This window comes from Dermochelys coriacea, chromosome 12 (assembly GCF_009764565.3).
Source record: "Dermochelys coriacea isolate rDerCor1 chromosome 12, rDerCor1.pri.v4, whole genome shotgun sequence".
Lineage (NCBI taxonomy): Eukaryota > Metazoa > Chordata > Testudines > Dermochelyidae > Dermochelys > Dermochelys coriacea.
The window spans coordinates 39544124-39565126 of NC_050079.1; the positions used below are offsets into that span (position 1 = coordinate 39544124).

At 57.9% G+C, this 21003-nt stretch overlaps 2 protein-coding genes across 2 annotated transcripts in view; both read right to left on the minus strand.

Annotated features, from left to right (window-relative positions):
• Positions 1-453: 453 nt before the first annotated feature.
• On the minus strand, positions 454-6856 carry SNAI3 (snail family transcriptional repressor 3). Its single transcript, XM_038368416.2, has 3 exons — positions 6730-6856; positions 4635-5252; positions 454-1350 (listed from the first exon to the last, which is right to left on the minus strand). Exons 1-3 carry the CDS (start codon positions 6803-6805, stop codon positions 1169-1171), a joined length of 876 nt encoding a protein of 291 aa, XP_038224344.1. The 5' UTR covers positions 6806-6856; the 3' UTR covers positions 454-1168.
• Positions 6857-20374: 13518 nt separating this feature from the next.
• Positions 20375-21003, minus strand: part of RNF166 (ring finger protein 166) — a 28817-nt gene continuing 28188 nt past the window's right edge. The window contains exon 6 of the mRNA XM_043494901.1: positions 20375-20844. Within this exon, the coding sequence (XP_043350836.1) occupies positions 20836-20844 (9 nt within the window). The 3' untranslated portion in view covers positions 20375-20835. The remainder of the gene's footprint in view (positions 20845-21003) is intronic.

Consider the following 21003-nt stretch of genomic DNA (forward strand, 5'->3'; position numbering starts at 1 on the left):
TGGGGAGAAGCAAATGCCTGGGAGAGAGGTAAGGGAGTGTCTGAAAGCCAAACAGCACAGAAGCAGTTCCTCTGCTATGACTACACACAACCCTGGAGACTTCTGCCAACCAATGTTGTCTCATCGTTTCTTCTATTATGTCTCTATCCTCCATTGCCCCTTGTCTGATACTTAAGTCTGTAAGCTCCTTGGGGCAGGGACCATTTTCTGTTCTGTGTTTGTACAGCGGCTAGCACACTGGGATCCTGGCCCATGGCTAGGGTTCTGGGTGCTACTGCAATACAAATAACCCCGATCAGGTAAGTGCTGAGGCTGGTGGGGGAGCACTGCACCGTGAAACAAGGCTAGGAGGGTGCGTCACCAAGATGGGGCAGGAAGCAACTTGCACCCTTGCAGTGAGAAGTCGCTGGCCCCGTGCTCTCTTGGGCAATAAGACAAGTTCACTTTGCAGGCTGTCAGTTTTATTTTTTATTAGACACCAGGCAATCAAACTGAACCCATGTGCAACAACAGATCCCACACTGGCAGCCACAGAGTAGTGGCAGCATGCAGGTGGGGAATGGACAGCTCCCACTGGCTGCAGGTAACGTGAGTTGCATCCCAGCCCCTAATGAGGGAAGAGGAGACTCTTGGATGCAAAGGATGGGAGGGGGCAGAAATGGCTAGAGGCTATTCCTCCGGCATCGGCTGTGCTTGAAGCTCCGTTCGGGCAGCCCAGCTGAATGGATGCAGACAAACATACTTCCAGGCAGGTGAGCAGAGTGGATGCAGCTTGGGGCTTTGGGGGCAATCCAGTTCACCCCTAGAGAGCAAGAGCTCAAGGCAAGGAGCTCAAAGTTAGCCTGGAATACAGTCTCTGCTCCCCTTCCTCACGCGCACACTGAAGGGCATTGCCTGCAAGAGAGAGAACCAAGCCATTCCTGCAATGCGTTTGCCAGGCCTCCAGCACTGCCCTCTGAAAGCTGGTGCCATTCAGCTGAAGACATAAAGCTGGAAGATGGGTATAGATCTCCACCATCACCAGGAACTGGAGCCTTCTCCCATGCTAGCACACGTCTGTCCACACCCTCCACAGCGTGGGAGGATGCCGGAAGATCCCACGGAGATGCCCAGGCCTACAGTGGGTTTCCTTGTTCCGACTGCTTGGTGCAGCGATGGGCAGTGGGCATCAGGACTCAGGGCAACAGCCAGCCTCCTCGTGCCGGGAGAGCAGAGACATCCGGGAGAAGGTTTTGGAGCAGCCCCGGCACTGGTACTTCTTGACGTCCGAGTGCGTCTGCAGGTGGGCGCGGAGGTTGGAGCGGTCGGCGAAGGCGCGGCTGCAGTGTGAGCAGCTGTAGGGCTTTTCACCTGGAGGGGGGGGGGGAGCAAAGGCAACACGGTCAGAGAGAACCATCCCCATGCAAGCAGCTCCAGCTGGACAAGGCCCTGGACCCGGAGCACAAGCCTGGCTTGGCCGGGTCAGGGAGAGGGACCGGTCCCACCTCTGGTCTGGATTGTACAGTTCTCCTTTGAGATCCAAGCAGCCTGGGGTCCCAGAAATAGCAGTAAATTCCACACAACTCTCCTATCCTGGCTCCCCCTTGCAATCAGTGGGGTGCAGTGGCCAGGCCGAATAGCAGGCAGTCGCCACGGGTTGTTAGGCGCTCAGGTGGGTTGGGGGTTTCCAGGGAGTAGGAGGGAGCGAGCGATGTGAGCATCCCAGCGGCTGCCCAGCCTGCTGAACGTTGTAACCAGGGGAATGCTCCGCTTCCCTGCCATGCGGAAGGGGTCTGTACAGCAGGGAGAAAGAGCGGAGACTGGAGCCAGGTGGACAGACAGCCCAAGAGACCTGGAATCTTATTTCCAGCAGCTGACTGCACAAGTAAACGTCATAAGCGCTCCACCATGGGGGGAGCATGGACTCCCCAGCTGGAAGCCCTTCACCTGAGCGTATCATAGCAGCAGGGGTGAGATACAGCACCCAGGGGAGTAAGGATCTTATATTCCCTCCAAGCCAAGCCACGTGACTCTTCCCAGCCACCCCCTTTGCCTCTGCTACAGAAGCCAGCATGGGCCAGACAGTTTGGCTTGAAATTCACAATCTAAGGACTCCCTGTTGATGTGGGTCTTGGAAATGGAAAAGCCCCATCAGACCCTCTCTCCAGGGCGAGGCCCAGATCATTCCCCTCCCCCCACCTTTTGCCAGCCATGGGGCTTACAACACTCGCCTGGGGAGAATGGGAGAATATTCCACACCCCCAAGCAGCTCACTGCCAGTTTGCCCTGCTTCAACCTAATCCGCCCCACTACCACCCTTTGCTATCCCTCTGTATACCACACTGAGTAGCCCCTCACTCCCTCTGCTCCCACGCTTAGGTGCTGCTCAGCCAGACTAGGTGCATGCAGCTTTTTCAGTCTTGTAAATCAATCCTGCCAGGCTGCTGCTCAGAATTCCCTGCAATTTGTCCATATCTTCCTGCGATCCCGGTGCCCAGAACCAGGGCAATATTCCAGGTGCCGTGCCCAGAGCCCTGTACAAAGGAACCAGGACTGGCCCTGCTCCGGAGCCCAAGAGTCATACATGTTAACCCTTTCTTTGCAACCGGATCCTATTGCCTGCTCATGTCCGATGGGCCATCTGCTTAAAGGGTCATTGGTGAGTCAGCCTCCAGCCCACCCCCAGCCTCTCTTGGGGGGGAAGACAAACACCAGGTTATTGTGCACCCTCTGCAGGAGCTCTGCTGCTCGCACACCGCTCTGGGCTAGGTTCGGGCATGGGCTAGGGAAGGGGATATGCGAATCGGGCACTTGTATTTTGTTTCCTGTTTACCGCCTCTATTTTAGGCGCGCAGGGAGGGGGGAAATCGCAAGTCTCCCACTTTGGAACAACCAGCTTTGTAACTGGATTTCTCGGCCTACATGGCATGAGCACATCTTATTACAAGGGGAACTTTCCCACAACAGCAAATCTGGCAAGAGATTGTTTAGGCAGAAGAAATATACTTGACCAATGCTCCTCTGCCACTTTCTTTGCTGACAGCACTGAAATCTTCAAAGCACTTTATCAGCACTAACCAACCCTCACCACCCACCTGGAGATAGGTAAGTATTATCCATGTTTCACAATGGGGAAACTGAGGCAACATGCCCAAGGCTATAGGACATGAGCCAAGAGGGGGCAAACCAAGACTGTAAAGGCACCACAACAATCTTACAATAAACACACCATGAGTAAATAGAATTAGGGCTAATCTGGATGGATTAGAGAACATCTTTTTAAAAGGAGAGGGGAATTTCCCCTCCCTTCCCCCAATCTGTAATACCTAAGATTATTAAAACCAGAATTCTCCTCTTTTAAATCATTTACTTCTCACTAGCTGCATTTGCTCTGGATGTTGTTCTCATCTGGCATAACGGAACAAGATTAGTCTGTCTGATTTTTGGTTACTTCGTTGCTAGTCAATTTGACTTGAGTTATCCAATTTCTAAGGGAATAGGTAGGAAATACTGCAAATAATTCTACTAAAGGGACACAATCAAGTTAAATGGTGACAAAAATAATAGTTTTGCTAAAACAAGCTTTTATGAAACCTAAACCCAACAGGGCAAGATTTCCATACTTTAAAAAAATTCATTCCCATGAAAACAGTTGTTTTTAAACATTCATCTGCAGTGTCTGTTACCCAGACATTACAGCATCAAGAGTCATAAATTGAAACTCACAGGGGGAAAACTAAGTTCATTGAGTTTGCATTGTTCAAACAAATAGAAATGCAAAGGGCAAACAGAGCAAAACAGGGCCGAGCAAATGGGATTCTGAAGATCTACTCACTTACTCTATGGGGTTAGATTCTTCTTCCAAGATCCTGGCATGATTTATGCACTTGTTTAACTTCCTGCATGCAGGGAGAGCCATTGAAGCCAATGGGACTATTTGGGTGCATAAAGGTAAAGTCTGTGCAGGATGCCTTAGGGCTGGTCGTCTTTGCACTGTTGGCTGGAGCTAGAACTCAAACGATGCCCCTACCCTGACTCCCGTCCACACTTTAAACTCCAGCTAGCTGGCCCACCAGCAAGGGGGAGTTGAAGCTCCAGTGGGGATGCAGCCGCTCAGATTACAACAACTCATCAACTGTGGCCCCTGGAGCTCCAGTGTACTAAAACAAGCCCTTGGCCTGTAAACTCCTCAAGGCAGGGACCGCGGTATCCCAGGTCTCTGTACAGCGTCTAATGCCAAAGGCTCACCCGGATCTAAATGGAGCCTTTAGGTGCTACTAGGATACAGATACAGTGTATTAGTGTCCCAGGTACAGAGGTTGGTCTGCCGCATTTGATCTTTTACTCTTGGGATCTGCAAAAAATCTCCATACAAAATACAACCATTTTGAACCCAGCTGGGCCTGGCAGGCTGTTTTGTGAGTGCCACATTAAAAGGCCGATCCACCAGTCAAGCCTGGGGACAACAACAGATTAGCCATTTTCTCCCAACCCGCCCTCCACTACCGCCCGCTATGCACCTGTGAGCCAACTAGACCAGCTTGTTGTGCAAAGTTACTGGCCAAGCGGAGCCCTGTAAGCACAGGAGAGGCGCTTCCCTCCCTGTGCAGCCCGGCGCTGTTACCCCGAGGACTCGCCCCGGCGCCGCACCCCACCTGTGTGCGTTCGGATATGTCCCTGGAGCAGCCAAGGCCTGGAGAAGGCTTTGCCGCAGATCTTGCAGACGCACGGTAGCGTGTGGGTGCGGATGTGCATCTTGAGCGCCCCCAGGCTCCCATACTCCTTGTCACAGTACTTGCAGGTGAAATACTTCCTGGCCTGCAGCAGGCAGCGCTGCTGGCGGTGTTTGGCCAGCCCAGAGAAGGTATGGTAGGACTTGTGGCAGTCAAAGCACTCAAATCTCTCCAGGGGCTCAGATGCCCTGCCCCGTGCCCCTTGCAGTTTGTCCTGGGCTCCCCTGTGTCCCTCTGCTGGGCTCCCCGGGTCGGGTGGCCTCCTTTGGGGCAGGCTGAGGACAGGGGGCAGGTTGAGGTTGTTCTGGTTGTCTTTGAGAGGGGCGCCCGGGGCTCGGCCCGTTAACGTGTCCACCAGGCTGATCTCCAGGTTGTGGGGGCTTGTGCTGGGAGTCCTTTTGGTATCCCCATCCAGTGGGAGAGGCAAGGAGAAGCGGGCGAGGATGGAGCTGCCGTCCCAGGGCGTGGAAGGGGCGCCGTCATTTGGGATGAGGATGGGGATGACCAGCCCCCCACAGGCATGGCACGCGCCATTGATTTCTGGGGAGAAGCAAGAGGCAGGTGAACACGGAACCGTGGACATTGTCTAGTGGCTCCCACCCGCATGCCCTGCGGGCGCGCCTAGCCAGGAGCTGTGCACCGGGGGGAGAGCAGCACGGGAGAGCCAAAGGCCAGTTCGTGTGTGTTCATTAAAGTTCGCGTGTGTTCATTAACCAAAGTCCGCTCTGCCTACACACTGTGTACACACCAGTCCCTGCATCACGGTCACCCCAACTCCCCCACCCCCTGCAGGTTTGTTCTGCTCAGCCCTTACACACTGTGTGGAGAGAAGCTGGGGACCACTTTGTGGCTGGGGCTGCTATTGGGGCAGTGCTATTTACAGTCTGAGTACCAGGATGTTGGGCTGGCCCCAGCACTCCCTGCTAGCTCCAACGTCCACCCATCTAACTCCCCCCAATGATTCTCCTTCTCTAGGGAAGGGAAGCCTCAGTGCAGAAAGTCAGAGCCTTGTTCTACCTGATGGAACTGGCCACCTTTCCTGCTGCTGCTGCCCCAGTCTCTTAGGTCCTGGACCTGTGAACGGAACTGGCTCCAGCAGTTGCTAAGGCTCCCATCCGGTGGCATCCTGCCCCAGCCAAGGGGCCCGTGCTGGGAGGCCGGCCCAGGCCATCTATCCATGGGTGAATCAGGCCCACCCTGGTGCTCACTGGAGTGCGCTGGACTTTCCAGGAGGTCCAAGAGGGAAGTTAATCGCAACATAGCCAGTGTCAGCCCTTGTGCCTCCATCCTGGGGAGATTTCTGACCTCCCCCGCCGGAGCAGCTTGGAAATATTCCCTCCCCCGTCCTGCTGGACTCGGATGCGATGACAGCAGTGGGTCTATCGGGAGGGACACCCTGGCTGAAGCTCCCACTATTAGGGGTATCATACCAGTGCCCCAGCAGTGACAATCCAGCCCCCAGCGCCCCCACTACCACCTACCCGCCCTCGCCCCCAGCCCGGTTTACAAGAGAAGTGCTGCTCGCATCGCTTCTCTGGGGAGGTGGGTCCCCCCACTGGGGCCGCCTGTTTGAACTGCTTGGGTGCCCCTCTCCGCCCCCCCCCGCCGAAGGAAGCGAGGTTACTTTGCAGTCGCACCCCCGCGCTGCTTTGCTCCAACCCGCTCCCAGCCGCCGGGGCAGCCCCCCGCTTCCCCTGCCCACGGGCCGCCGCGCTGCCCTGTGCGGTGCCGACACCTGGCTCGTGTGACGCTCGACCCCCCCCGCCCCCCGGGGCAGAGCCGGGCCGCCAGCCCCAGAGCCCGGGAAGCGATGGGGCCGGCTCGCTGGGGAGGGGAGACCCTGGCGGTCACCCCCAGGAGGCGCCCGGCTGCCGGAGGGGAGGCGCAGAGGAACCTGCGCCCCGGGACAGCGCCCGGGGAAGGCGCAGCCCGGCTGCCGGGTGGCCGCGACGGGTCCCCGAGCCCGGGGGGCTCCCCTGGGGGCCGCGCCCCGTGCGCCCCGGCAGCGCCCCCTCACCTCGCCGCGACTCCAGCTGCCCGTAGTTGGGGACGCGGGTGCTGGAGGGTTTCTTCACCAGGAAGGAGCGCGGCATGGCCGGGCGGGCAGCGGCTCTGCGCCGGGACCCCGCCGGCAGCGGCCCTAAGGCGCCCGGCTCATTAGCATGGGCCGCCCGCCGGGCCAACCGCAGGGCGAGGGGCGGGGCGGGCTGCGCTGCTCGGCCGCCCCCACACACCCGGCCCGAGCACCCCCATATACCGCCCCCCAGTATCCCCCACCCGGCCCTGGCCACACCACCCCCCTGCACTGCCCCGCTCCTCCAGCACCCCTCTCTCTCACTCGGCTCCCCCAGCACCCCATATACCGCCCCCCAGTATCCCCCTAACCACCCCCACCCCCTGCACTGCCCCGCTCCTCCAGCACCCCTCTCTCTCACTCGGCTCCCCCAGCACCCCATATACCGCCCCCCAGTATCCCCCTAACCACCCCCAACCCCCTGCACTGCCCCGCTCCTCCAGCACCCCTCTCTCTCACTCGGCTCCCCCAGCACCCCATATACCGCCCCCCAGTATCCCCCTAACCACCCCCCTGCACTGCCCCGCTCCTCCAGCACCCCTCTCTCTCACTCGGCTCCCCCAGCACCCCATATACCGCCCCCCAGTATCCCCCTAACCACCCCCACCCCCTGCACTGCCCCGCTCCTCCAGCACCCCTCTCTCTCACTCGGCTCCCCCAGCACCCCATATACCGCCCCCCAGTATCCCCCTAACCACCCCCACCCCTGCACTGCCCCGCTCCTCCAGCACCCCTCTCTCTCACTCGGCTCCCCCAGCACCCCCATATACCGCCCCCCAGTATCCCCCTAACCACCCCCACCCCCCTGCACTGCCCCGCTCCTCCAGCACCCCCTCTCTGCTCCCCCAGCACCCCATATACCGCCCCCCAGTATCCCCCTAACCACCCCCACCCCCCTGCACTGCCCCGCTCCTCCAGCACCCCTCTCTCTCACTCGGCTCCCCCAGCACCCCATATACCGCCCCCCAGTATCCCCCTACCCCGCCCTAACCACCCCCACCCCCCTGCACTGCCCCGCTCCTCCAGCACCCCTCTCTCTCACTCTGCTCCCCCAGCACCCCCATATACCGCCCCCCAGTATCCCCCTAACCACCCCCACCCCCCTGCACTGCCCCGCTCCTCCAGCACCCCTCTCTCTCACTCGGCTCCCCCAACACCCCCATATACCGCCCCCCAGTATCCCCCTACCCCGCCCTAACCACCCCCACCCCCCTGCACTGCCCCGCTCCTCCAGCACCCCTCTCTCTCACTCGGCTCCCCCAGCACCCCATATACCGCCCCCCAGTATCCCCCTACCCCGCCCTAACCACCCCCACCCCCCTGCACTGCCCCGCTCCTCCAGCACCACTCTCTCTCACTCGGCTCCCCCAGCACCCCATATACCGCCCCCCAGTATCCCCCTAACCACCCCCACCCCCTGCACTGCCCCGCTCCTCCAGCACCCCTCTCTCTCACTCGGCTCCCCCAGCACCCCATATACCGCCCCCCAGTATCCCCCTACCCCGCCCTAACCACCCCCACCCCCCTGCACTGCCCCGCTCCTCCAGCACCCCTCTCTCTCACTCTGCTCCCCCAGCACCCCATATACCGCCCCCCAGTATCCCCCTAACCACCCCCACCCCCTGCACTGCCCCGCTCCTCCAGCACCCCTCTCTCTCACTCTGCTCCCCCAGCACCCCCATATACCGCCCCCCACTATCCCCCTAGCCACCCCCACCCCCCTGCACTGCCCCGCTCCTCCAGCACCCCTCTCTCTCACTCTGCTCCCCCAGCACCCCCATATACCGCCCCCCACTATCCCCCTAGCCACCCCCACCCCCCTGCACTGCCCCGCTCCTCCAGCACCCCTCTCTCTCACTCTGCTCCCCCAGCACCCCCATATACCGCCCCCAGTATCCCCCTAACCACCCCCACCCCCCTGCACTGCCCCGCTCCTCCAGCACCCCTCTCTCTCACTCGGCTCCCCCAGCACCCCCATATACCGCCCCCCAGTATCCCCCTACCCCGCCCTAACCACCCCCACCCCCCTGCACTGCCCCGCTCCTCCAGCACCCCCTCCACCACTCTGCTCCCCCCAGCACCGCCATACACTGCCCCCCAGTATCCCTCCACCCCGCCCTGACCACCCCCCACCCCCCTGCACTGCCCCGCTCCTCCAGCACCCCTCTCTCTCACTCGGCTCCCCCAGCACCCCATATACCGCCCCCCAGTATCCCCCTAACCACCCCCACCCCCTGCACTGCCCCGCTCCTCCAGCACCCCTCTCTCTCACTCGGCTCCCCAGCACCCCATATACCGCCCCCCAGTATCCCCCTAACCACCCCCCCTGCACTGCCCCGCTCCTCCAGCACCCCTCTCTCTCACTCGGCTCCCCCAGCACCCCATATACCGCCCCCCAGTATCCCCCTAACCACCCCCACCCCCCTGCACTGCCCTGCTCCTCCAGCACCCCTCTCTCTCACTCGGCTCCCCCAGCACCCCATATACCGCCCCCCAGTATCCCCCTAACCACCCCCACCCCCCTACACTGCCCCGCTCCTCCAGCACCCCTCTCTCTCACTCGGCTCCCCCAGCACCCCATATACCGCCCCCCAGTATCCCCCTAACCACCCCCCTGCACTGCCCCGCTCCTCCAGCACCCCTCTCTCTCACTCGGCTCCCCCACCACCCCATATACCGCCCCCCAGTATCCCCCTAACCACCCCCACCCCCCTGCACTGCCCCGCTCCTCCAGCACCCCTCTCTCTCACTCGGCTCCCCCAGCACCCCATATACCGCCCCCCAGTATCCCCCTAACCACCCCCCTGCACTGCCCCGCTCCTCCAGCACCCCTCTCTCTCACTCTGCTCCCCCAGCACCCCATATACCGCCCCCCAGTATCCCCCACCCGGCCCTGGCCACACCACCCCCCTGCACTGCCCCGCTCCTCCAGCACCCCTCTCTCTCACTCTGCTCCCCCAGCACCCCATATACCACCCCCCAGTATCCCCCTAACCACCCCCACCCCCTGCACTGCCCCGCTCCTCCAGCACCCCTCTCTCTCACTCTGCTCCCCCAGCACCCCCATATACCGCCCCCCACTATCCCCCTAACCACCCCCACCCCCCTGCACTGCCCCGCTCCTCCAGCACCCCTCTCTCTCACTCTGCTCCCCCAGCACCCCATATACCACCCCCCAGTATCCCCCACCCGGCCCTGGCCACACCACCCCCCTGCACTGCCCCGCTCCTCCAGCACCCCTCTCTCTCACTCGGCTCCCCCAGCACCCCATATACCGCCCCCCAGTATCCCCCTAACCACCCCCCTGCACTGCCCCGCTCCTCCAGCACCCCTCTCTCTCACTCGGCTCCCCCAGCACCCCATATACCGCCCCCCAGTATCCCCCTACCCCGCCCTAACCACCCCCACCCCCCTGCACTGCCCCGCTCCTCCAGCACCCCTCTCTCTCACTCTGCTCCCCCAGCACCCCCATATACCGCCCCCCACTATCCCCCTAGCCACCCCCACCCCCCTGCACTGCCCCGCTCCTCCAGCACCCCTCTCTCTCACTCTGCTCCCCCAGCACCCCATATACCGCCCCCCAGTATCCCCCTAACCACCCCCACCCCATGCACTGCCCCGCTCCTCCAGCACCCCTCTCTCTCACTCGGCTCCCCCAGCACCCCATATACCGCCCCCCAGTATCCCCCTAACCACCCCCACCCCCCTGCACTGCCCCGCTCCTCCAGCACCCCTCTCTCTCACTCTGCTCCCCCAGCACCCCCATATACCGCCCCCCACTATCCCCCTAGCCACCCCCACCCCCTGCACTGCCCCGCTCCTCCAGCACCCCTCTCTCTCACTCGGCTCCCCCAGCACCCCATATACCGCCCCCCAGTATCCCCCTACCCCGCCCTAACCACCCCCACCCCCCTGCACTGCCCCGCTCCTCCAGCACCCCTCTCTCTCACTCTGCTCCCCCAGCACCCCATATACCGCCCCCCAGTATCCCCCTAACCACCCCCACCCCCTGCACTGCCCCGCTCCTCCAGCACCCCTCTCTCTCACTCGGCTCCCCCAGCACCCCCATATACCGCCCCCCACTATCCCCCTAGCCACCCCCACCCCCTGCACTGCCCCGCTCCTCCAGCACCCCTCTCTCTCACTCTGCTCCCCCAGCACCCCATATACCGCCCCCCAGTATCCCCCTAACCACCCCCACCCCCCTGCACTGCCCCGCTCCTCCAGCACCCCTCTCTCTCACTCGGCTCCCCCAGCACCCCCATATACCGCCCCCAGTATCCCCCTACCCCGCCCTAACCACCCCCACCCCCCTGCACTGCCCCGCTCCTCCAGCACCCCCTCCACCACTCTGCTCCCCCAGCACCGCCATACACTGCCCCCCCAGTATCCCTCCACCCCGCCCTGACCACCCCCACCCCCCTGCACTGCCCCGCTCCTCCAGCACCCCTCTCTCTCACTCTGCTGCCCCCAGCACCCCCATATACCGCCCCCCAGTATCCCCCTAACCACCCCCACCCCCTGCACTGCCCCGCTCCTCCAGCACCCCTCTCTCACTCTGCTGCCCCCAGCACCCCCATATACCGCCCCCCAGTATCCCCCTAACCACCCCCACCCCCCTGCACTGCCCCGCTCCTCCAGCACCCCTCTCTCTCACTCTGCTGCCCCCAGCACCCCCATATACCGCCCCCCAGTATCCCCCTAACCACCCCCACCCCCCTGCACTGCCCCGCTCCTCCAGCACCCCTCTCTCTCACTCTGCTCCCCCCAGCACCGCCATACACTGCCCCCCAGTATCCCTCCACCCCGCCCTGACCACCCCCACCCCCCTGCACTGCCCCGCTCCTCCAGCACCCCTCTCTCTCACTCTGCTGCCCCCAGCACCCCCATATACCGCCCCCCAGTATCCCCCTAACCACCCCCACCCCCTGCACTGCCCCGCTCCTCCAGAACCCCTCTCTCACTCTGCTGCCCCCAGCACCCCATATACCGCCCCCAGTATCCCCCTAACCACCCCCACCCCCCTGCACTGTCCCGCTCCTCCAGCACCCCTCTCTCTCACTCTGCTCCCCCCAGCACCGCCATACACTGCCCCCCAGTATCCCTCCACCCCGCCCTGACCACCCCCACCCCCCTGCACTGCCCCGCTCCTCCAGCACCCCTCTCTCTCACTCTGCTGCCCCCAGCACCCCCATATACCGCCCCCCAGTATCCCCCTAACCACCCCCACCCCCTGCACTGCCCCGCTCCTCCAGCACCCCTCTCTCACTCTGCTGCCCCCAGCACCCCCATATACCGCCCCCCAGTATCCCCCTAACCACCCCTACCCCTCTGCACTGCCCCGCTCCTCCAGCACCCCTCTCTCTCACTCTGCTCCCCCCAGCACCCCCATATATCGCCCCCCAGTATCCCCCCGCCCTGACCACCCCCACCCCTCTGCACTGCCCCCGCTCCTCCAGCACCCCTCTCTCTCACTCTGCTCCCCCCCAGCACCCCCATATACCGCCCCCAGTATCCCCACACCCAGTCCTAACCACCCCCACCCCCCTGCACTGCCCCGCTCCTCCAGCACTCTGCTCCCCCCAGCACCCCCATATACCACCCCCCAGTATCCCCCTACTCAGCCCTAACCACCCCCTGCACTGCCCCCGCTCCCCCCAGCACCCCCTCCACCACTCTGCTCCCCCCAGCACCCCCATATACCGTTCCCCAGTATCCCCCTACTCAGCCCTAACCACCCCACCCCCCTGCACTGCCCCCGCTCCTCCAGCACCCCATAAACCGCCCCCCAGTATCCCCCTACCTACCCCAACCACCCCCATGCACTGCCCCCGCTCCTCCAGCACCCCTCTCCACCACTCTGCTCCCCCAGCACCCCATAAACTACCCCTATCCCCCTACTCAGCCCATACCACCCTCACTCCCCTGCACTGCCCCTGCTCCTCCCCACACTACCTCTGCTCCCCCAGTATCCACACCTACTACCCAGCATGTCCCAATTCACACACTCTACTCCCCCCCCACCACCCCCATACACAGCCCTGACCCCCCCGGGCACCCAGAGCACTCCCCAGCACCCCCTAAACTGCTCCTGCTCTCCCTCAGTATTCTCCTACACATCCCTAACCAACCCCCACTCCCCCTCTACACTGATCCTGCTCCCCCTGTACTCCTCTACACTACCTCTGCTCCCCCAGTATCCACACACCCCCTACTTCCTTCCAGCACCTCGACCCCCCCAGGACACACCCTACACTACCCCTACTCCCCCCAGTACTTCTCTACACCATCCTGCTCCCACCTACACAGCACTGATCCCCCCCGGGCACCCCGAGTATCCCCCTGCACTACACCTGATCCCCCATACACAGCCCTGACCCTCACCACCACCCAGAGTAACCTGCTACACAACCGCTACTCTCCCCTTGCCCCCAGACACCACCCAAAACCCCACCGTACACATCCCCTGCTCCGCTCACCATTTACCCCACACCTCCCAGCATACCCCCATACACCACCAGACTATCCCCTGCCATCACCCACAACCCCCCTGTACACAGCCCCTCCCCCACCTTCTACAAACACATACCCAACCCCTCCTGTTCCCCCAACGCACCCCACCCTACACACAGTCCCTCCTCAGCACCCTCCTGCTCACCCACACCTGAGCCACAAGCCACACCCATCCTTGCCCCAGCACCCTCACCTCTTCCCATCACACAACCCCCGCCCCGCAGCCCTGCCTCAAACATATAGGCCTCCCTGCCCCACCCTGCCAAAGTAATCCAGCAGCTGCCCCCGCAAAATACAGCCCCCTGCATAATCCTCCTGCACTTCTCCCTTGGCACTGCCAGCCCAGCAAGGTTTGCACCCACCCTACACACTGCACCACACAGGGGTGGAGGATTAGGAATAATGCAAGTGCAGACTGTCCGTGCTTCAGCTTCCCCCGCAGCAAAATCAGGATCAGACTTCTCCACTTCCCCAAGGTGGTATAGGACACACCCCTTAACGTAAGGACCCAGAGAGGGAGAGTTAGAAGTACTGATAGGCACGCATGCCCGCCCATGCGAAGAGGGGGTGGTCTGAGCATCTTGGGAGCCAAGAACTGGAGTCTAATCCCAGCCAGCTCTGCCCCTCACTCACTTTGCGAGCCTCTCTCAATTTCCTCATCTGTCTAACAAGCACAGCCACCATTACCTCACCGGGAGATCTGCGGCTAAGGGGTTGTTTGGAGAATACTTTGAAGCAACAGGGTGCTAGATAAGAGTTATTCTTCAATGTTGTCAGAGCCCCACACAGTATGCCCACTCACCTGGCAATTGTTTCTCAAAATTCTTACTGCCACACTTGTGAATAGCTGGAGATAATTTATGTTCTAACAGGGTCTTTGCGCCTTCCTGGCCTGTCTCGTCTTACACACGATCCTCTTATGAAATCCGAAAGCTGAATTTGACACACCCGTGATGGCTGCAGTTGCAGATCGGCATCAGTCTGCAAGGTTATAGGACAGCAGGCAGCAAGAGAAGCCAGGGCTGGGACAGAGCTCATTGCTTTTGCTCAGGCATCATTTCTATTTTATAGAGGATCTTACCCCACCTTCCTCCCCATAGCAGCTGGGCGCCTTTCGCTAATGCATTAAGCGACAGCATTCACGTCTGGCCTAGGTTATGCACGAGGTCAGACTAGATGATCACCACAGTCTCCTCTCCCTTGGCCTCGAAGAATCCATCACGGGTGGTTCATTCTCTCGGTCTGACGCGGGGTGCAGTGTTTAGTTAGGGCAGGGGGGTGATTTTTTGAGCAGGCATGCTGCGCTGCGTTTGTCAGAGAAGGTGGGTCGAAGCAGCATGCCTGGCCCCTACGGCAGAAGGTGGGCAAGAGTCTGTCTTAGCCCTTGAGAAAATGGTTTGTTACCTTTATAGTGGCTCAGATTTTCCCAACCCTTCATTGCAGCTAAGACACAGGATGAGCGCCCAAAGGAACTGCTTTGCCACCACTACAGAAGTGCCCCTATCAAGCTGAAGGCAGAGACTGCCCATCGTCTCAGCCTTGGCAGTGCCCATGTTTAACCACACACAGTTAGACACACCACCCTCGGGCCTCTCCTGCCCAGCAAGTCTTTGACAACCAGCACTTGCAGGGCTGGAGTGAAATCGGAGCCTGGAATTTGGAGTTGGACGAGCCCTCCTGGGCCAGCATGCCCTTCGTCCAGGGCAGGATTTCAGAGACGTTAGTCACTGACTCAAAAGCCCCGCTCCATGTGTGAAAACTTCTGTGTCATGAATCTAGGCTAGAAACTCTTCAGCAAGCCCATGGCTGGTTCTGAACCAACAAAGACTCCCAAACCCATCGGATTAGCAGGAAATGAGTGTTTATGACAATGACACAGCAAATATTGGCCAAGACTGAAGGGACGGGAACTGCCCAGGCACTAATCCCTGTTCTCCGAAGGTGCATTGTCCAGAGACAGGTGTACAGTGTGTGGGAAGGAAGGAGTCCCTCCGTTGTAGTAAGTGGAGGCAGTGTCGGAGACGGGGGAGCACTGGAAGACAGGGTGGGAATCACGGGGGGGGGGCCTAGCAGAAACCAGTATGGGCCTGGGGATTGGGCCGAGCGGTCAGGGGCCGCAGCAAGGTGAAGAAAAAGAGGGGGAACTTCAGGCATCAGAGCACTAGCATGGGCTCAGAGCATGCTGGAGAGGAGAGCAGGGCTGGAGAAAACTGTGTTTAAACCCAGGCACTAACCGAGCAGTTAATAGCTTTGATCACAAAAGTAGTGGGTGCTGAGCATGCCTAGCTCCTCTCTTAGCCCCTAGGCTCTCCAGGGACCTGCACTTGGCCTTCCATACCTCAGAAGTGCCAGCGGAACGGTGTGCAGCAAGGCACCCAGCCAGTTGGATCGAATAGTACTGTTCAGAGGCACCCCACTGTGGTACTAAAGCAGGAGGATTCAAATGCACCAGCAGCCACTTGCTCGGTGTCAGACAGCTATCGGACACTCCCCAATAGTTCCAGACTGGGCATGCCAATACTAGAGGAGTGTTTAGGCTAATAAGCCAATTGTCCTTCAACAGCATTTTCTATCAGACTCTCCAAGCCCTTTGCAAACACTAGTGAATAAAATCTCACAAACCACCTGTAGGTTAGGAAATAGTCTCCCTTTTATAGTTAGGGGAAACTGAGGCAGCGCTGTTAAATGGTTTACTCAACATCTGACAGCAAGTCTGTAGCAGAACAGAGCCTCCAGATTTCACATTCTGGTCCTATACTTTAAACCCAAGAACCTTGCTCGCCACAGGATAGCCAAGCCAGGTCCTGTAACGTTCAGGAAAGAACCCTCCTGGAGTTTTGGAATGGCTAAAGCCAAGATAGCCCTCCAAAGACCCCATCCCACCGTTAGAAGTGGTTTAGTCAGTGCTACTTAGCCCTTGAGAGTAGCTCGCTGCATTTAAACAACACTGCTGGTTCTGAGACTGTAGGCTAAACTCAGAGTTAGTGCAAGCTACGCTGCTTCACACACAACCCCTTGCACACATCTGCCCATGTGCAAGGGATCCTGAGCTGGTGAAACCCTCATGCTGAGGAACCAAGGGACAGTATAAAAGTTAAGCACAGATATTGCCTCTAAAGTGGCACACAGCAGCACCCTGGCCAAAAAGCAGCTGGGGGCTCCTGGAAACTGTGTCAGGAAATGGTGTTTACTGCTTGCACATGCCCCCCACCCCCCCTCCCATGCCCCAGTTCTGTGAAGAAGGCCCTGTCAATACTCCAGAGACAGGCTGTGCTATTGTTAAAGATGGCTCAGCAGGCATGGCTTTGCCCCATAACTGATCACAACAGGCCACAGGAAGTATTTAAATCAAGTTATGTCCCATCCACGTAGGGGCAAAGCCTTGCCTGCTGAAATAGTTCTTCCCAGCACGCTCCAAAGCATTGACTGGGCCAGACCAGTGAAAAGGCATCTGCTGATTCTCTACCCAGTGGAAGGCCGAGATCCTGAGGAAGCAGCGGCAAAGGAGCTGATCATACTTATCCTCCACTCACCAGACTGGGAAGGGGAAACCCCAGGCTCCTTGCAGCCTAGACAGTAGGTGGGGGAGGCCCCACATGACAGACTGAATTAGCCCAAGATCCATCCTAGACAAAGAAGGGGGCAGCCTAAGAACAATGACAGTACGAAGCACCTTGACGCCCCTGTTTAATGCTGCTTAATATCAGGCATTTAAATGGCTGAGAGATTAATGCTTCCTCAGCGCAGGGAGTATACTCTGGGCATCCCCAGGAATCTCCATTCCCACCCCTGCTGTCAGATTTCATCCTGCTTGCGTAGTTCTTCCCCAGTTGGGGCACAGCTGCTGCTCCCACTCAATTGAGCCTGCCAGGGAAGCAGGGTCCCCCACTCTGAGAAGCAGAGAGTTGGGCTACAGGAGAAAATGCTGCAGAAGTCTCTCAGCACCTGCCCTGCTCAGGACAGTGTTCAGAGTATCATGTTCTACAAAGGATTTTTCCAAGAACTGGGATTTTTTAAATGCTGAGAAATTGGAATGGGAGCAAGCACAGATAAACACCCCTCTCCGCTCTCTAAGATGATTTATAGGTGCTTTTCAAGTCCCATCTGGTATGTGCTCCAGAGAACAGAGGCTCAGCAGTAACCTTGGAAAGAGGCTGTTACTTCCCACCCACAAGGCCTAGCAACTAATGCAGCAAAAATCTAGCAGCTTTGTAAGTGACTCTAGAAACAGCCCCACGTGTGTGCATGCCCTGGAAATGATCTGGCCATCTCATCATCCAGGCAGTAATGCTAGATAACTCCCGTCTCCAGCAGTGCTCGTCACCAAAAACCTACAAGCTCTTTATAAGATGGTGAGGAGCTATTACCCTCCTCATTTTATCAACTTAAGGGCTGATCTACTCTTAAAACTTAGATGGACCTATCTATGTTGCTCTGGGTTGCGAGAAATTTCATGTCTGGAGAAGGTCAACTGAACCCCCGGTATAGCTGAGGCTAGGCTGAGGGAAGAATTCCTCCATCAACGTAGCTACAGTCTCTTGGAGAGGTGGATTAACTATATTGATGAAAAACCCGATTCTGCTGATGTAGGAAGCATCTATGCTAGGGTGCTGCACCTGTGCCCCTTTAGTGTAGGCGTGGCCTGAGAGACAGAGGCCTGAGAGGTTAAATGACTTGACTGAGGTTACACAGGAAGTCAGTGGCAGAGCAGGAAACAACTCAAGTTACCAACTCCCAATCCCATCTCTCACCCAGCGAGCTCCCCAATCATCTGTCTCCATAGCAATTCCCCCAGTTTCAGAGCAGCATCTTAGCAGTTGACAGCATAAGACAGCATTGGGGGCACTGATACGCACACAGCCTGCATTTGGAAGGGTGCGCTAGTGTACGTACAGTGCCTAGCACCCTGGGGTCGAGGTCCGTGACTAACTCTTAGGTGTTTGAGCAATAAAAAAAATCAATCAATAATGGCCAATATCAATGCCTGCATTGTGTCCTCCATTGTGGGAGCAGCCCAGCGAGCTCACCTTGGATAACAATACAGTGCTTAGGCAAACTCACCTTTCTAGCTTGGCACCAGTTTCCGGGCTTCACACCAGATGACCCTTCGCGGGTCAGCACAAAAGCCACTCCTGTCCTCAGTTCTGCAGCAGATTTTGGACCTGAGAGCAATTATTATTCCACATGAACCTGCTGAGTACCATCCTTTGGACTTGGCCCAGGCGAGAGGCCACTGGGCAACTGCTATATGCAATTCATGCAACAAGCCACTTTGCTCTGGTAGATGGGTATTGCAAGGTGCTCTGCAGCTTCTGAACTGGATTCACGCTCAGTGACTATTCCTTAATGCAGCTGCAAGGAGAGGGGGACAGGTGCTGGGTTCAGATTACCCATGAGCCTCAGCTTCCTTGTTGACTTGCCCCTCTGTGGCAAGATCTCCAGTGATTATAGTGAACCTAGTGTTATTTAGTGAACACTACCCAGCAAAGGCTAGGGTCTTTTCGTGTGCAGAATATTTGGTGTATTTTGTATGATTTATTATACTTGTATTTCAATATAAATGCACTTTAAAAATATTCTCCCTCTGGCATCTAAAAGGCATAAACGAGCCATGAAATCATGTAACCCTTTGCAGTCAAAGGCAGACACGATCATGCATACAGGATGGGGAGGTGAGACTGGACTGTAGCCAGAGTGGGTCACAGAAATCTCCTGGCATTGCCTGGCATTTGGAACTTGTCCCATAATGCAAGGAAGGGACCAAGAGAACCATATCCGATGAAGTGAGTTGTAGCTCATGAAAGCTTATGCTCAGATAAATTTGTTAGTCTCTAAGGTGCCACAAGTACTCCTTTTCTTTTTGCGATATTCTCCTTAAAAACCCTTGGGGGTATGTCAGTCACACAGAAGGGTAGATGAGGGGTCCTGGAGCCGTGGGCAGCCATTGTTACTAAAGCAGCTCCCAAATCATCCATGGAGAGACCTGTGAGCTGCGCCATGTATAATAGGGAATACAGACATGCAACCCTTCCTATCGGGTTCAGTCTTTTTATAGCTGCCCGCCTGTGGTCCTGTAGAAATAATCAAAGGCTGCTATTCAGTCTGACATTCAAATCAAGTGCCAGCCCATGGCACTTCAGCAGCCAGGGTCGTTATCTGCTGCCCAGTTAATGCAGCAGGAGAGCAGTTACACAACCATGCTCCAACCTGGACCCCCCCCCCACAGGCAGGACTAGGGAGAAGTCAGCACACCGCTAAAGCACTATGGAACGTTCAACTCAGGCACAGCTGTGGGAGGCAAAAAAAAATCCACATCCCCACCCCAATTTCTAGGGTTTTAGAAATACCCAGGATTCCCCAAGATAGGAGCTTCCCTGTCCTAATCTTCCAAGGAAGACGCCACACCCTTGCTTACACTATCCAGTCACAACAGCACGGAGAAGCTAATCTCAGAGTAAGAGACTTCCTAAAGCTTTGGAAGAGGGATACAGAGCTCCATCAACCTATGCTATGCATTAGGCTCCTGCTCTCGAGAGCGAAGCAGTGCCATTAACCTGTAAAAAAGCACCCCCTTTGCTTTCAGCAATTGATTGCTGAGACCAGATGGGAGAAGTCGACTCAGAAAGTGCATAGCTTTATGCAAGATTTCGGGTTGCTAGGATTTGGGGACACTTTTTGCCCTGACCGCCAACTGTTCAGTGTGTTTGCAGGAGACGCTGTCCAAGCTCACTGTAACTGTATTCCCTGTACAGAATTCTGTCACTGGACTTTTCCTACAGCTCAGCAATCCTTGTGCAAGCATGGGGGAATTCACCGAACGATGCAAAACAGTTAGGAACAGGTTTCAGAGTAGCAGCCGTGTTAGTCTGTATTCGCAAAAAGAAACGGAGTACTTGTGGCACCTTAGAGACTAACAAATTTATTAGAGCATAAGCTTTCGTGAGCTGTAGCTCACGAAAGCGTATGCTCTAATAAATTTGTTAGTCTCTAAGGTGCCACAAGTACTCCAGTTAGGAACAGTGCAGCTAAATTAGGCCACTTGAGGAGCATAAGGCAGGCTCTGAAGAAAGACAGTAGTTACGATCACCCTTCTTTGGGTTTTTGTTTTAAATCCACACTTAAATCCACTGTTGACAGAGGTGAGACAGAGAAGGTTTTAACTACTCTGCGTCAGCCAGATAAGCAGCAGTCAGTGCATTGTTGGAGACTTGATACAGCCGTCTATCTAGCAGAGGGCACTGGAAATACAAGATTGAGGATGATGAAACCTGGTCTGCCAGATACTTGACAGGCACCACAGTGCTCAGCAGTAGTTAATGAGTCAGTGGACGAGGTCATAAAGATCAGCTCAGTGTCTCCCTTTCCAAACAAAGACGCTGATTACATTCAGCACTTGTTGCCCTATCTCAGTGGGCTTTGCCTCGGTATACCTGCTTCTGCTCCAGGCTCAGGGTGCTTCAGAACAGAGACAGGTTAGACACCTGTAGTTATGTCTTAGAGGGGATCAGCAATGCTTGTCCAATGCAACGGGCAGGCTCAAAGCGACTGGAATGGCCATAAAAAAAAGACAAGTTAATATGCTACTAAAATTCATTCAGCACTCTACTCCCCTCCTCCTAGCTGCTAATTGCTAGTCAGGAGTCCCATCACCGGGCAGAAAGGAAGAGCCAAGAATATCCCTAAAGGACAGAACTGCAGAGTGAG